Source organism: Danio rerio, chromosome 11 (genome assembly GCF_049306965.1).
Source record: "Danio rerio strain Tuebingen ecotype United States chromosome 11, GRCz12tu, whole genome shotgun sequence".
Lineage (NCBI taxonomy): Eukaryota > Metazoa > Chordata > Actinopteri > Cypriniformes > Danionidae > Danio > Danio rerio.
Window position 1 is genome coordinate 25,682,567 of NC_133186.1, and position 14,934 is coordinate 25,697,500.

Below are 14,934 nucleotides of genomic sequence, written 5' to 3' on the forward strand. Positions count from 1 at the left end.
AACAAAAAAAAAAGCCATTAACGAGATAATATTGAAACAAAGAAGGATGAAAACATTTAAAAAAATTGTGTTTAAAGTTATAATACAATTTCGATAAACATAATTGAAATTTTAAACTGATAGTTTCGTTAAATTGGATAATAAAGTTGAGTATGAGTCTATTCTGTCATTTACTTGCAATTAATTCCTAATATTTTTCTTCTTCTGTTTGACATAAAAAATGATTTTTTGAAGAATGTTGAAACTCCATTGATTTCCATAGTATTGTTTTTCATACTGTGGCTACTGCCTTTCAACATTCTTCAAAATATAAACATTTAACAAAAAAAATTAACTCAGATGGTTACTTGATGGTTCCAGCTAAGTAGGGCAGTAAATGGATGGGAGACCACATGGAAAAGCTAGGTTGCTGCCGAAAGTGGTGTTAGCGAGACCCGTAGGGGGTGCTCAACCTGCGGTCTGTGTAGGTCCTAATGCCCCAGTATAGTGAAGGGGATTCTATACTGCTCAGTGAGCACAGTCTTTAGGATCAGATGTTAAACAGAGGTCCTGACTATCTGTGGTCATTAAAAATTCCAGGATGTCCTTCGAAAAGAGTAGGGGTTTAACCTCGGCATCCTGTCCATCATTCCCTCCTAATTATCCCCATATCATAATTGGCTTCTTCACTCCTCTCCAACAATCAGCTGGTGTGCAGTCTGGCGCAATATGGCTGCCATCACGCCGTACAGGTGGATGCTGCACACTGGGGGTGGATGAGGAAACTCCCCCCGATGTGTAAAGCACTTTGAGTGTCAAGAAAAAAACCGCTATATAAATGTAAGGAATTAATATTATTATTATTATTATTATTATTTATCCTATTGTCAGAGGCTAGGAGGATGGACAGAATTAATCATAAAAATAAAATAATGAAAATACAAAAATCCCACTACATTGATATATTTTTATATACTTTGTTATATTTTTTTCCATATTTCATGCACACTTTCACTTTAACAAATGATCAAACTATGTTCAGATCATCAAATAAAGCAAGCTCACCTCTGATAAAAGAAAAGACTCTGCCTCGTTGTGAAAAGTGTCTAGGAGAAGTGTCAGTGCCTCCCTGTTACACACACACAAAAAAAAGATTTTTTCATCAGAAAGTATGAACGCTAAAACCACAACAGCCCAAAACCTCCTCCATTTCACTCACTTGGTCACAGTCTGTTTGATTGGCCTCTCTTGCAGTAGAATACTGTGGTTCATGGTGGATGGAGTATCGTCATCCTCAGTCTGTCGAGCAACAACAAAATCGCTTCAATAAATCAAACATTTAAAACTCAAACATTATTAGCATTTACACTATGGCCCTGTTAACACCTGGTGTTAAGATGTGTTTTATTAATCGTCAATCAAGCGAACAATGCTTAGTAGAAGTGTGAACAGAGTGTAAACATTTTGAGCTTGTCCGCTTTTAATCACGTCCATAGGGGTCGCCAATGTCCACTTCTGATTGATGGATTGACGAAAATGCATGCTAATACTTCCAGGTGTAAACAGAGCCTACGATTCAATGGAAATGCTTCTACAGAACCAAATCCAAAATAAGGAAATGGGTGTAGTATGTTTCTGGGAAAACACCTTAAGCACAAGATCTCGGTGTAAGGTCGCATACCAAACATATTACATGTATTGTACTCTAAATGATGGTACAGTGGATGTGTCAGACGCAATATGAACGGTCTGGCATTTCAGGAACTGCATGGAGAAGTGCACCTCTACACTGCATTTCTAAAAATGTTTAGCATTCAGCATGGTTGCACATTGCACACTGATGATTTTTTCTTGGCTACTTTCCCATAAGAATGGGTATAAATCTCTATCCCATTTGCTATATGGGAGAAGTATATGCCCTGAATCTAACATTGGTCAAAAAGTAGCCCCATATTTCATAAGCATAATTCAAGCCTGCAACTCAAGGTTTTGTAGAGAACTTCCAAAATTAAGTACAAGCTTGTTGATTTTAAGATGTCTACATAAGGTTTCCTACAGCTGTTTCCTGCAGGTTCCACAAAAGAAAAGCATGTTTTTGGGTGGCTAATCTATCTAGTGTCAGTGTTGGCCCTACCGTTCGGGCAAGCTCCATGTTGACAGAACTCCTTTTGGTGAGAATGAGGCGAATGTCCCAGTCGAACTTCAGACACTGCTGGATGTACTCAAAGCTCGCCAGAGTCTGAGTACTTCACAGAAAAGATTTATATTACACATTATATATTTATAATAAACACACACACATACTGAGACAAACTACTTTTCATAGCTTTGGCTAATTCACCCCATAAACAATAAAGGTGCTGTATGTAAGATTTTGACTCTTCTAAAGCATAAAAATACCATAATATGTTTGCAGACTTTTAAAGAAACAAGCCAAGTGAACATACTTGTATCTGAAAAACAATTCTGAAGTCAGATATTCTGCTTTGAAAATGTGTTTTCCGTGCCGGAATGCTGTGTTTGTTTTGGTCATTTTAACCTGCCCAACGCCAGGTTTTCTAATTATATTGGTGGAAAACTTCGTATTTCATTATTCGGTCATTCAGAAAGGCTCTAAAAGCATGCGCTCGTGACCGAAATGCGACATTAGTTGAGCAGGTTACATTGTAACCACTTTACCTAACAACACGCTTCGTGATGAGATATGCAGCGATAAGCAATTTGATTGTTTGTACCAGACAGAACACGACAAAATGGTAAGGTTTATGATCTAATTAATTTATATTAAACCTCTTTAACATTATTAAAAGTAAATACTGAATCACTCATATTCTAAAGTTTAGTTTTAAATGGTTTATTTTATTTTCAAGATCTCAAGATCTGAAACTCTCTGCTGCTACTTTCAGTATATGACAATAAATGTCATGTAAAATGGCATTCAAACTCATTGTTAGCATTTAACACTGAATAAAGCACACAAGGTTTACTTGAGGTGATCATTGTCATAGTTGTCTGTTGTTCACCTGTGAGAAATAGAACCCGTTGCAAATATCTGAATTCGAGGTGTTGGTTAGTACAAAAACTCCTTTTGATATGGAAAATATTCCTTCTACTACGTGTCGTTGCTTTTATTTAGAACACAGTCTGAACCACTCGCTCCTGTCCTCAATCTGACAACCTGCGCTTGCGTTTGTTTTGATTTAGGATGCAATCCCAAGTTCAACCACTGGGTTTCAAAGTTGCCTACTGCACCTTTCAATTCATTAAAACTGATTGATCATGTTAAAGAAAATCTAATTCTATGTTGTTGTTTTAAAGTTCAAGAAAAACACAACACATTTCCACATATCAAACAGCACAACTGTTTTTAAAATTCATAAAAATAAGACATTTTATCAGCTGAGTTCCACGAATGAGGAACACTGTGGAGCAGTTTATTATATCAAATGATTTCTATTTTTGATAAAAAAGGGAAAAAAAGTACTTTTTATGTAAATGAAAATCCTACCAACCCAAGACTTCAGAACTGCAGCTTGTGTGTATTTAAAGAACCAAACATGAAATTAAAAACGTTCAACATTACATTGTTTTTTAAACTGTAAAGCTTTTTAGAATCTGGCTGTCCATTTATAAAACAATAGCCTTTTGGGAGCCTAAAAGTAAGAACAATGGAGTGAACAGGCCAGAAAATAACAACAACCAACACTGTGTTACAGATGCACAAAAACTGAAATACTGCGCTAAAGCATGTTTCCGCTGCACCGTTGGCATTGTGGCTTATTGTTTTATCGTCTCAGCACCCAAAAAGCCCCTCAACGACTAAAGCTCATTGTTGTTTTGAAACTGATGCTTATATATCTACTTTAAAAGTCATACACACAACATCCCTTCTTTTCACAGCCCTGCACAAGCATACAGTTATCAGGAAAAGACACACTTCCTATCACACAGCTGCACACACAGCAAAAACAACCAACACACACTTTAACAGAATCACACCTGCGGTTTTTGACTCGCAGAGATAAAAAAAAAGTCTTAGCTGTGTCTGTTTTGCCCTTTAAGAGAAATAAAATAACAGAATGTGTTGTCAAAAATGTCAAGTGGCCTTTAAACATGAAAAACAGGAAGAGCACACGTATGAGTGGTCTTGCACGTTTAAGTTGGTCTTGCTACGGTGGTCTTGCCATGTGAAAACCCAATGTGGTTAAAACAGTCCACAGACATTAGCACAGCTTGTTTATGTGTGACCACAATTGAAGGGCCACAGTTATATGACGAGGAGACCACAAACCGCAGATCTCCAGTTCAGCCAGTTTCTTTGGAAACACCCCATTTCAGCACACAACTCAAATGGACATGTGCTTGAACACGAAATCGGGTATGCTGTTGGGTAGGAACTTTTTTTTTTTTTTTTTTAGCTTTTCAGTAGTCGCCAGTTTTTGGTCATAAGGCATTATGGGCAAAATCTGACAGCCTGTGTGAGTCCCCTTGCAAACATCCAAAAAATTTCTACAACTGTTGTCAACAGTGAGTATTTACAAGCAGAGGCCTGGATTATGAACGACAGCCAAACAAGATGATCAGGCTAATCATTTTTCTACAAGAAGGCTGAAAGCGAAAGTAGATTAAGCCTTTAAAAAGCTTGGAGTGAGTACAAGTTTCATAGCAAGCTTCATCTTAAGATTGCTAATTGCCCTTTTTATGCAAGGTCAAGACTAAATTATGTAAATTCTAAAGCAAACTACCCTCACAGAAATACCACAGAAGTATCACGTGCAACTTTATTTTTTAAATTTTAATTGCAAACACATGGTTTTGGAATTATTTTGTGGAAGAAATAGAATGTTTAAAAACAAAATCAAGCCTGATATTAATGTGACTTCCCTTCTTTAAGTAATATTATTTATTTATATACCTTTTTCTCTTTATTTATTTATTGAAATCTTTTTTTTACTCTAGTCAGTGCACTTGGATGGTACCTCTTACCAGCTTATTGCATATAAACATTGGATATGTTTTTTCCAGGCAAGCATTTTTTGTTTTTAAAAGATGTCTAACAGATGTCTAAACATAATCATCTTGGCTAAAATAAGGGCTAAATTTAGGCTGTCAGTGAAAATCTAACAGATGTCTAATAGGCCAAAACTAGACTAGTCATTGAATGAACAGAAATGAATGACTACACATATAACGTCTGAGCAGCATCCACTAGTGTGGGTATCTTCAGGCCAGCGGGAGGTTGGGGGACAATTTAAAAGCACTTCTCAGTCTACTTGGACCCAAGAAATGGAGGGAAAAATTAGTGGAAATTTAGCAGGAGCACCTGTGTCTGTTTGAAGTGTCATCTGAGCAATACCACAACCAGGTCAAAAAGGAATAAAGTTGAAGAGAAATTGCTAACTCCCCTCAAAACCCAGGTGAGCAAAATAAGTTCATTTTCTACCCGACTAAAGGCTTCTTTCTCATTATGTAGTTAATAACAAAAGATATACTACGTGAACTCTCATTGTTTCTATGTCACTTCTCGCATGTTTGGTTGTGAGTGATGTAGTTTTCAGACCGAGACAAAGTTGTCGGCAATTCTTGTCATGCAGTATGACACCCCCCGTCACTGATCTATCCTAAAGCGTAAATAAAGCAGCGACGAAAGGCAACCCCAGATAGTCATGCAGTGTGAAAACACCTGTGTAACGACTACTTTGAAAATCATGCAGTTTTAACTCGGCATTAGATGTCTATTAGATTTTCAGTGACAGCCCATGTTTAGCCTTGTTTTAGCCAAGCTGACTATGTTTACATGTCTATTAGACATCTATTAAACACAAAAATGTTTGCCGGGTTACTTGTATTTGGTTTGTGTGTCAATTGTTTTGCTATTGCAGTTCTATTTTGTATATTAAAACCAATAAACAAATAATAATAATAATAAAATAATAAAGTCTCCTGTTGTTCAAACGCTCCAAAATCAAGTTTTAGATGTTCCACATGCGATTTTTTATTATTAAATAAGCACACCTTGCCTAAAAGTTATTCTCCAAAACATTGGTTTGATAAAGTCTTTTATTTGTAAGCGAGTATGAAATTATATATTCCCTTATCTGTATTTGACTATTATATATTACTAAATATAATAGTCATATGACTATTATATAAGAGAAGTTGTGGTTGTGGTTGTTCTGCAAGACTATAAACATTTCATGCATCAGTTTGTCAAGTCACTGTTGATTTGATGTTCTTACTTTTTAAGGAACTCTGCCTGGCTGCAGATTTTGAGCAGATAATCGTCCACGTCAATCATATCCAGGTCATCGTGAGCATAGCAGAGGGTCTGATAGATCAGCAGGTCGATTGTTGAGGATCCTGAGGGATGAAGAGAACAATATTGATATTACTTGCATGAGAAGTAATCATTTTCCAACAGGGGCTGACGAGTAACTACATTTATCAGTTATGCAGTGTCACTAATCCAATGACCCACAACATTTCTGTTAAATAGGACATTATAAAACAACAGACTTCTATTTTTATTGTGACATTTACAAGTGAATTGAGGCAACAACACACTTTTCTAAAGGCCCTGACACAGCAGACCATGGAATCAGTCAGCTCATATTTCAGTTGAATATTATCAGTAGTTTCTTTTTTTTTTTTTTTAACAATTCTGTTGCCACTATCCACCCACAGCCAACTTTGATTGGCTGTTCAGTAACAAGTTGAGTGAACGAGTGTGCTTAAATTTAAATGCAAGAGTGACAAAAGTGAACAACAAATTCAAGATGACTACACATTGCAATGCGTGCAGTCTGCTATTAAGTAAATGATAAACATTCAGAAAGTGCTGATTTGTTTATTGTTTGAATAATTAAATACTAACTGATACAGTCTCTCCCACACACATATCATACCTGCTAGTTGGCTGTGAATTGTAGTCTTTGAAATGTGTTGAAGTGCAAAATTTTAGCCCAGATGCATGTGACAAGGTGACAACCCAGTCGACTTAGATCCACACTAGTTTTTTGATGCTGGTTTGGTGTATAATCAGAACCGTAAAATGCCTCTGTTCTTAAATACGCTATTGTTTAAAGTTTTGGGTTGGTAAGAACACTTAAAAAAATATACAATTAAAACTACAGGAAAGATAGATACGCAGTGTTATAAAATATTTTTACAATTTAAAATTAGCCAAACATTTGAACGCCGGTGCAAGCAAAAAGGAAGGTCTAAAAGTAAGCAGTGTCTCAAATCAAAAACAAATATTTAATAAGTTTAAGAGTAAACAAGCAAGCAAACAAACAAAGGGGAAAGAACAACTACAAACAAGAATTGACCACACGGAAAAGAATGAATCAAACAGGTGGAACAGATTCTTAAGGTGATGAAAGGTAAAACAAGGCACAGGTGAGACAAATCAATCAACTAATTAAAAACCATGACAACTAATACAAGCAGAAGCAAAACAAGGGAAAACAGAAACAGCAGAACAGAAAAACAAGTGAAATTTGTCCATGAAACATTTAAAGTTTTAAAGTTCAAACTCAGCAATTTATTTGAACAGCTCAGACTGTGCATATAAGAGATAAATATTTTGACCTACCACTACCGATCACCTCTATATTTTATTTTATATTAAAAATAAGCAATATTTATTTACAATATCCCTTTAACTGCCTGCTTCACCAAATGGTGGACCACATTTGACTGCTCTAAATAATGACTGTTAAAGTCATTTTAAAAATAACTTTAAAATAATGTTTTAAATAATGGTTTACACACACAGCAGTGTTGGTTTACCAAAAAAAAAAAAAAAACAAGCATAAACGTGCTGCACTATTACACTTGGTTTTGGTTTTATTGTAAAATTTTTTTTTAAATAAATAAAAATAAACAAACAAACAAGAAAGCATGTTAAACGTGAATCTGACATTTTTTGGCATACTTCAAAACATTTAAGGAATAAAAATATATAAACACTGTCTGTTCTATTTTCTCGTTTCTATTGATTAATAAGGTTCAGTAGAGTACACAATTATTTCATTTTCCACTGTCAGAAGGTGTGAATGGCACCAAAATAGCAAACTGTACCACTTTCTTATAATCCTTTTGTAAGGGTACCTAGCACAATAGTATGGTACCTAAAGGGTGAAGCTCTGCAGAAAACTGTCACTTAATGTAGTACAAAGAGTTAATGATTGGAAGTTTGGATTTTTTGTGAAAACCAGATCCTTTGGACCGTTCATTTGAAAAAACTGGTTTAAAAAAAGAATCATGGATTCTTTTATGCTACAACGTAAAGATTTCATCCGCAACAACAATCCTCCCAAGCTAGAAAACACCAATACATAGTCAGCAATCATAATTTTAGTCAGTTAAAACATCACCATTATCTAAAAGGTTCTTACAATTAGGTTTTGCTACCCAAATAAAGCATAATTCAATTGCCATTTAAATTTTATTACGACATCAAATCAGCCTGTCAATCTGTGTTCGGTTCACCACTGTCTAATAAAGCACAGTATTATCAGTTCACCGGTCCTCAAATGTGATCTCAATGTACTGCTCTAGTAACTTGGCTTTTAGGAAACTAACTTCCCATATCCACTGTAAAACAACAAAAGACACTGGTTTAATTCTTTGCCAACAAAAGGCACACTAAGAAACAGAGTAGCTGCCCCGTGTGTCTTAAAGGTATTGGTTTATCCAGAGCTAGATCAATAAGAGGTCATCAATTAGTGACGTGTCAGCACAGTCATTCCTGAAAATGGACACACTGCCAGATGCTCTCGATACAGTAAATTAGCAAACTACTGATCTGAATACCCTCTGTGGTCAGCAGACAAAAGAAAACAAAGGAGTTGGGAATTTTCCCCTGATTCACAGCAATGTTCGTCACTTCACTGCGAGGATGTGAAATAAATGAGCGGAGGTAGGGATGAGCCAGAAAAAGGTTAATCCACCCTTCCCCCCATGCCACAAATTACACTCTAACTGGGCAGATGCACTGCACTGCGGTCACCGTGGGAGCACATTTAGGAGAAAACACCCCTGGTCTCTCTCTCTTTTTCTCTGGGCTTCTCCAAACTTTCTCAATAATGAATTGGATAGCTCTCTCTTGGAACATTAGTCTTGAGGGTGGGCTTTTTTTTCCCCTGAATGGACTCAGATAAACTCATGCCAATGTGAGACAGCAGAAAGGGGAGAAACTAGTGTAGATGGAAAGAGAGAAACAAGGCATTTGTAACCCAAATGAGTTCTGCAAGGCATCATTTCCACTGACAAAATGAGAGATTTCTTACTGGTAGTTATAAAAAAGCATTGTAAGTTACTAGTTTTCCACATAACGTGTAAAAATTGCAGTTTGGTTTGACATTTTAACTGACCTTTTTTTACTTTTGATAGAAAGACTGGGGTTGTAAAGACTGCCTTCTTACGGAGAGTGGGAAAGGAGCTACAGCTCATTTGCATTAAAGTAGGGCTGCACGATATTGGAAAAAAACTGACATTACAATATTTTCTTTTTCTGCGATTTATATTGCAATATGAATATAATTTCACAAGATAACTTTAGTAACTATTTGTAAAGACTTCATCATTTTCTTTTGATTGGGATTTTGTAGACAGATTTTTTGGGAGAAAATTACCCAAAATGAATGAAATGGATGATGGATAAAAACAATAGCACAATGATAGAAATTAAATAAACAGCACTTTATGGGTTTTGGTGGTGTATTGAGGTACAGAAATTCAATAATCAAATCGTCACCTTGGAATTAAAAGGTTCTATCCGCATTCTGAATGATTTTGAGATATTGAGCTTCAAAGTTTTTGCATTCCATACAAAACAATTTTTTTTTTTTTAAATAAAAAGTCTAAAATTGTAAACACCTTCTAGAAAAACATCCCATAATGTAAATAAGTTGTCATTTAATAAGAATATGTCAATAACTCCATGACAAAAATGTCAGATAGTATTTTATAATTCTAAGGTGACAAAATGTAAAATAACTTTGCATGGAGTTTTCATTGTATAAATAAACACATTCATTCTTTGTTTAAGTGGCAGACTGTATTATTTCTTATGCCCAAATAGTTCAAGTTCACTTAAAATCTTAGTCACAGGCCTTAAAACCGCATCAAAAATCTATTACACCATTATATAAGGTTTAAATTTTTCAATCACATCATGTGCTCTGAAATGTTACCTGGTTAATTATCATCAAAATGAAACTTGACATTGTAGATCCTGCGATGGGTCTATTGTTCGCACATTGCGATATCAATGCTGAAATTATATATTGTGCAGTCCTAATTTGAAGATAAAAATGTTTCCTTCTAAATGGGCATGTGCATCATAGCATAATACATAATCTGTAAGGTACTTTGAGCTGAGGAGACAACTGGGACTTATACATCTTGTAAAAAAAAGAAAAAAGGTGTTGGGAAATTAATTATTATAACACTATTTTTCAATGTTTAACTATTGTTTTTGATTAGGGCTGCAAGATACTGGAAAAATATGCGATTTGCAATATTGTTAAAAAGTATTGCAATAATAACATTTCTTAAGATATACAGTTTCCTTAGAAAAATGCTATTTACAAGCTGTTTTTTAATTAATTTATATATTTAATATTTTAAAATAAACAGATAAAATATGTTTTTTCAGATCTAATTCAGACAAAAAAAACTGTCATGGTGTAAACATTGAATCTTTAAAACACTATGAATGAGTAAAAACCTCATCAGATATTCTGACTCTGATTGGCTGCAGTCATTTTTCTTTCTTCTAATGACTTCCGCCATAAGTATTTGCTTTCATCTCTGGGTTTGCCTTTGGGCCACTTTAGTCTATAGCAGAACAGCAAATAATGGGGAGTTGGGGATAAAGATAGTGAGGCAGCTAAGGCTCCATCTGATTGGTCAAATTTAGATAAACAACTAATTCATAAATTCCCAGAGATGGGTTGCGGCTGGAAGGGCATTCGCTGCGTAAAAACTTGCTGGATAAGTTGGCGGTTCATTCCGCAGTGGCGACCCCAGATTAATAAAGGGACTAATCCGACAAGAAAATGAATAAATGAATGAATGAACTAATACATAAATGGTAATTTACCTCTCAAATGCAAGAAATATATTGCATACTATTATCACTATAATAATCATTTTGCAGCCCTATTTTTAACTCCTTATTTAAGTAAATTGTAAAACAAACAAGCTAAATCAGTAAATTACATTATTACTACAATGCACACTATTATAGATGCATATTTTACATGACACTATGTAAATATGCCTAAATAACCAGACTACTCAACTTTCACAAGCTATGCTTTAAAGGCCTAAGAAAACATTTCCAGGCCCTGTAGACTATTTTAAGATGACCTGCATCAATTTCACTAACATTTAGCAGAACTCACAGCTGCTTATGACACAAATGGGAACCCACGTTAGAATGGCACCACAGTCCACATTCATCGTACACTGGCAGGCTGCCATGATAAAGGGCGTCTGTCAGGCAAATCATGCCAGAGCAGGAAAAACAAAAAACCTGAGTGTAGTAAATAAATGAGAGTGAAAGCATGTTCATGTCATATTTCTCAGCCCCTCTCTAATAACTCCACATGAGACCAAATCTGTTGGTGTCTTCGCGAGTTTGTGTGTATGAGGGGGCTTGTGAGTGTTCCTTCAAGGCGAGTGAATGAAAAGCTGCCTCTTTTAATTGAGTACACAAAACAGATGGCTGGCAGAATGCCCATTCAGTGTAATGCTATTAAGAGAATTCAGGGTCTAGAGCCTCTTCAGTCTTTCCAATGAGATCCTGTGGCCCAATTCAAACTTTAAGGATGTAGGACAGAAAATACAGCTCCACAATTGTAACCAAGTAAAAACAACTCCACAATTAAAATCAAGTAAGAACTGAAATAGCACAGTTTATAAAATCTGCATTGTTAGATTCGAAATGATTGAATGCTTACCGTCGCACGAAAAGGTGAGTGGTTCTCTGAAGTGGTCACTGTAAACGGTGACCTTTATGCTGACACCCAGGCCCTGCTGCAGTTCATCTTGCGCCACACAAGGGCTCCAAACAAAGCCTGAATTTTTAGAGTAGTCGTTGCAAGGGTAAGCCGAACGCAGCCTGATAAAACAGTGAAGTTTATGAATAAATGAGTGAATGAACATTAATAATTAGTAACTTCATTATTACATTAAAATTGCATTATTGCATTATTACATTCTAGCATTTTTAAAAGTGAATACTATAGACACTAGGGGTGCAACAGTTCAATCTACTGAAGGTTCAGTATGCATGCCGGTTTTAGGGTGACTGTTTGTGTACGGTACGGTATGTGCTATAATTTATACTTAGAAAAAAAATGCCTACAGAGCAATTCAAAGAACAATAAACATATTTATTGGGTAACAAACACCTGACAATCCAAAAGCTTTACACAAATGACTGTAGATTTGCATGTTCTTGCATTAATTAAATTAAAATAGGGCATTTTGAAAATTGTGCAAATAAATAGCTTAAGAAAATAAAGAGAAAAAGCTTAAATTTCCCCTCTTTCAATATAACATCCTGACTTAACATCTTAACTAATTAGGCAGATAATAATCGTAAACACAATTAGAGTATTGATTACTTTTGTTTGCATTATTACCAAGGCAACAACGCATTTTTATTTATGATTTCATTATGATTCCATAAAGCTCCGTTTCACTTAAAAGCACAATATATAGTGAATGAAACTTAAGCAAAGAGAGAGCGTTCAGCTCTTCACTCTTAATTCAGCAGGAACAGTCAGTCGAGAAGAAAACTGTTCTTAGCAGACAGCGGGTAAACAGAGTGTATAGCAGGAGTGATCGGGTGCGGAAGAACACAGAGCAGTTGCGGGACTGAAGTAACAGACCTGCTGTATGTCGGTGTCTGTATACTTCTGGGTCTAAACACGGACCTCGATCCACCTATTAGTGACCACTGATCTAGGTAGGCAGAACTGCTTGATTTCAGTTGTTTTTATTAACAAACCAATATTAATAATGCATTCTGACCCGCGGATCACAGGGCGCACTGAACCGTGGGAGGACAACGAGACAATTTGGTTTTTACAGAGAATCATTGCATCCCTAATAGACACTGTGAAGGAAAATCAAAACAAAGCAACTCACAAATCAAGTACATGACAGAAGGCCGCAACTTCTTCATCTCTTTCTTCAGACACCTGAAAGAGCTCATAACCAAAGCCATTTGGCCTGGACCCCAGAGACACCTATGAGGATTTACATATATATAAAATTAATAAATAAACACACTCATGATGACTTTAAATAAAACAAAACAGCTTAAAACGAACTGAGAGTACTAATAAAATGATATAGTTAAGTATTCATACAAGCATTGATATAACTGAGATGATTTACCAGTGAGTTTAACAGAATTAAGGTACAGAAATTGAAATATCAAACATAATGTGATAACAATGCATAATATATGACTCATGTGATCTCTAATATTCCCTTTCATTGGTGGATTGACATTAATAACATAACAGGTAAGGTTGCTGTCTCTTTAAGACCGAATACATAGATCCCATATAATGTCACTACAGACATTGTGACTGTATATGATGCTCACTAACATAAAAAGTTTGAAGATCTTTGAATCCGTGTCCATTCAAGCATAAAAAGACAAGAAATAGATGCTTGAATATGCACATGGACATACAACAGTGCATGAATTTCAACATTTGTCTTAACCCTTAAATGTTAAGTTAAATTTGGTTTAGTATTTTGTTTCAACAAATTTAAAGCCTGTTGTCAATGATATTGGGCTCTTGTCATTCACTGAAATGGCAGTAAAGCTCTGCTTGTTGTAATGGTTGTATATGCTACGTTAAAGGGGAAATTAAGTACTTAGTCAAGTTCACCTTATTTTGTACATTGGATTCCACTTTTATGAAAATACATTAAACAAACTCGACTAATGTAAGCATTCAGCAGAAAACGACATGTTTTACTATAGATTTTAGACCTAGGGCGCAGCCATCTTAGAATGTCGCTGTGTCTGACGTCACGGGGTTGGTTGAGTTCCCTGCGCTGAACAGAAACAACGGAAGTAAAGGTGACCGTAAAGCCCACTTTAACCCAATTTGTGAAGTTGTGGACGTGGAGCTGCTGCAAATACAAGCATGAGATGTGTGTCTAATATAAAAAAGTATAGTTATTTATTCTATTTTTTTCCCCCCCCCTTTTAATTATTGATCATTTGATGCGCTTTGATTCACTCTCTGTATTACACTGCCGGACTGGTTTTAACGGACTGAACACAGATACTTGACAGCCTAATTTAACCCAATGCATTGGGTTAATAGTTGTTGTGGACGAGCAGCACAGAGCTGCTGCAAATAAAAGACTTTAAGTGTCTTCAGTTGTGTATTTTTCTTTTGTAAATACTGTTCGTTTGATGCGCTGTGGTTCACTCTCTCCCGCTGCTCCAGCACTGCCTGACGAGGGCATTTACATTCAGACTAATACAACGATTAAAATCATACATGACTTCACGCTTCACTAAGTCACTTCTGTGTGGGTTATGTCAAGGAATATTCCCTTATCAAGTCGATCAAGTAGATCTCTCAACATGTATGAAGGATAAAAACCTGCCATGAGAAACACTGCGCAGATCTGATCTTAGTTTAAAAATGGTTTAAACATAACCAGAGGTGAGGGGCTGTAGCAGTGAAAAGTGAAAGTACTCACCCCCATTACGTCAGTAATGATTCACTCTCTGTATTATGCTGCTTGACTGCCTGTGGTTTCAACTAGGTCCGTTGCTGAAGTAATGGGGGTGAATACTTTCACTTTTCACTGCTACAGCCCCTCACCTCTGCTCATGTTCAAGCCAAACTAAGATGTTTCTCATGGCAGGTTTTTGTTATAACATAACATAACATAATAGGG

The 14,934-nt window shown here is 35.8% G+C and overlaps 1 protein-coding gene across 6 annotated transcripts in view; it reads right to left on the minus strand.

Moving 5' to 3' along the window:
- pik3c2b (phosphatidylinositol-4-phosphate 3-kinase, catalytic subunit type 2 beta) overlaps positions 1-14,934 on the minus strand; it is an 84,749-nt gene that overhangs the window by 55,212 nt on the left and 14,603 nt on the right. For all 6 annotated transcript variants that reach the window (XR_012387163.1, XR_012387161.1, XR_012387162.1 and 3 more), the window contains exons 3-8: positions 13,147-13,247; positions 11,952-12,112; positions 6,219-6,339; positions 2,114-2,225; positions 1,199-1,278; positions 1,045-1,108 (exon numbers count right to left, since the gene is read on the minus strand). Coding sequence is in view for 3 of the 6 variants with exons in the window: in XM_073916727.1 (XP_073772828.1) it covers positions 1,045-1,108; positions 1,199-1,278; positions 2,114-2,225; positions 6,219-6,339; positions 11,952-12,112; positions 13,147-13,247 (639 nt within the window). In the remaining 3 variants the exon portion in view is untranslated. The remainder of the gene's footprint in view (positions 1-1,044; positions 1,109-1,198; positions 1,279-2,113; positions 2,226-6,218; positions 6,340-11,951; positions 12,113-13,146; positions 13,248-14,934) is intronic.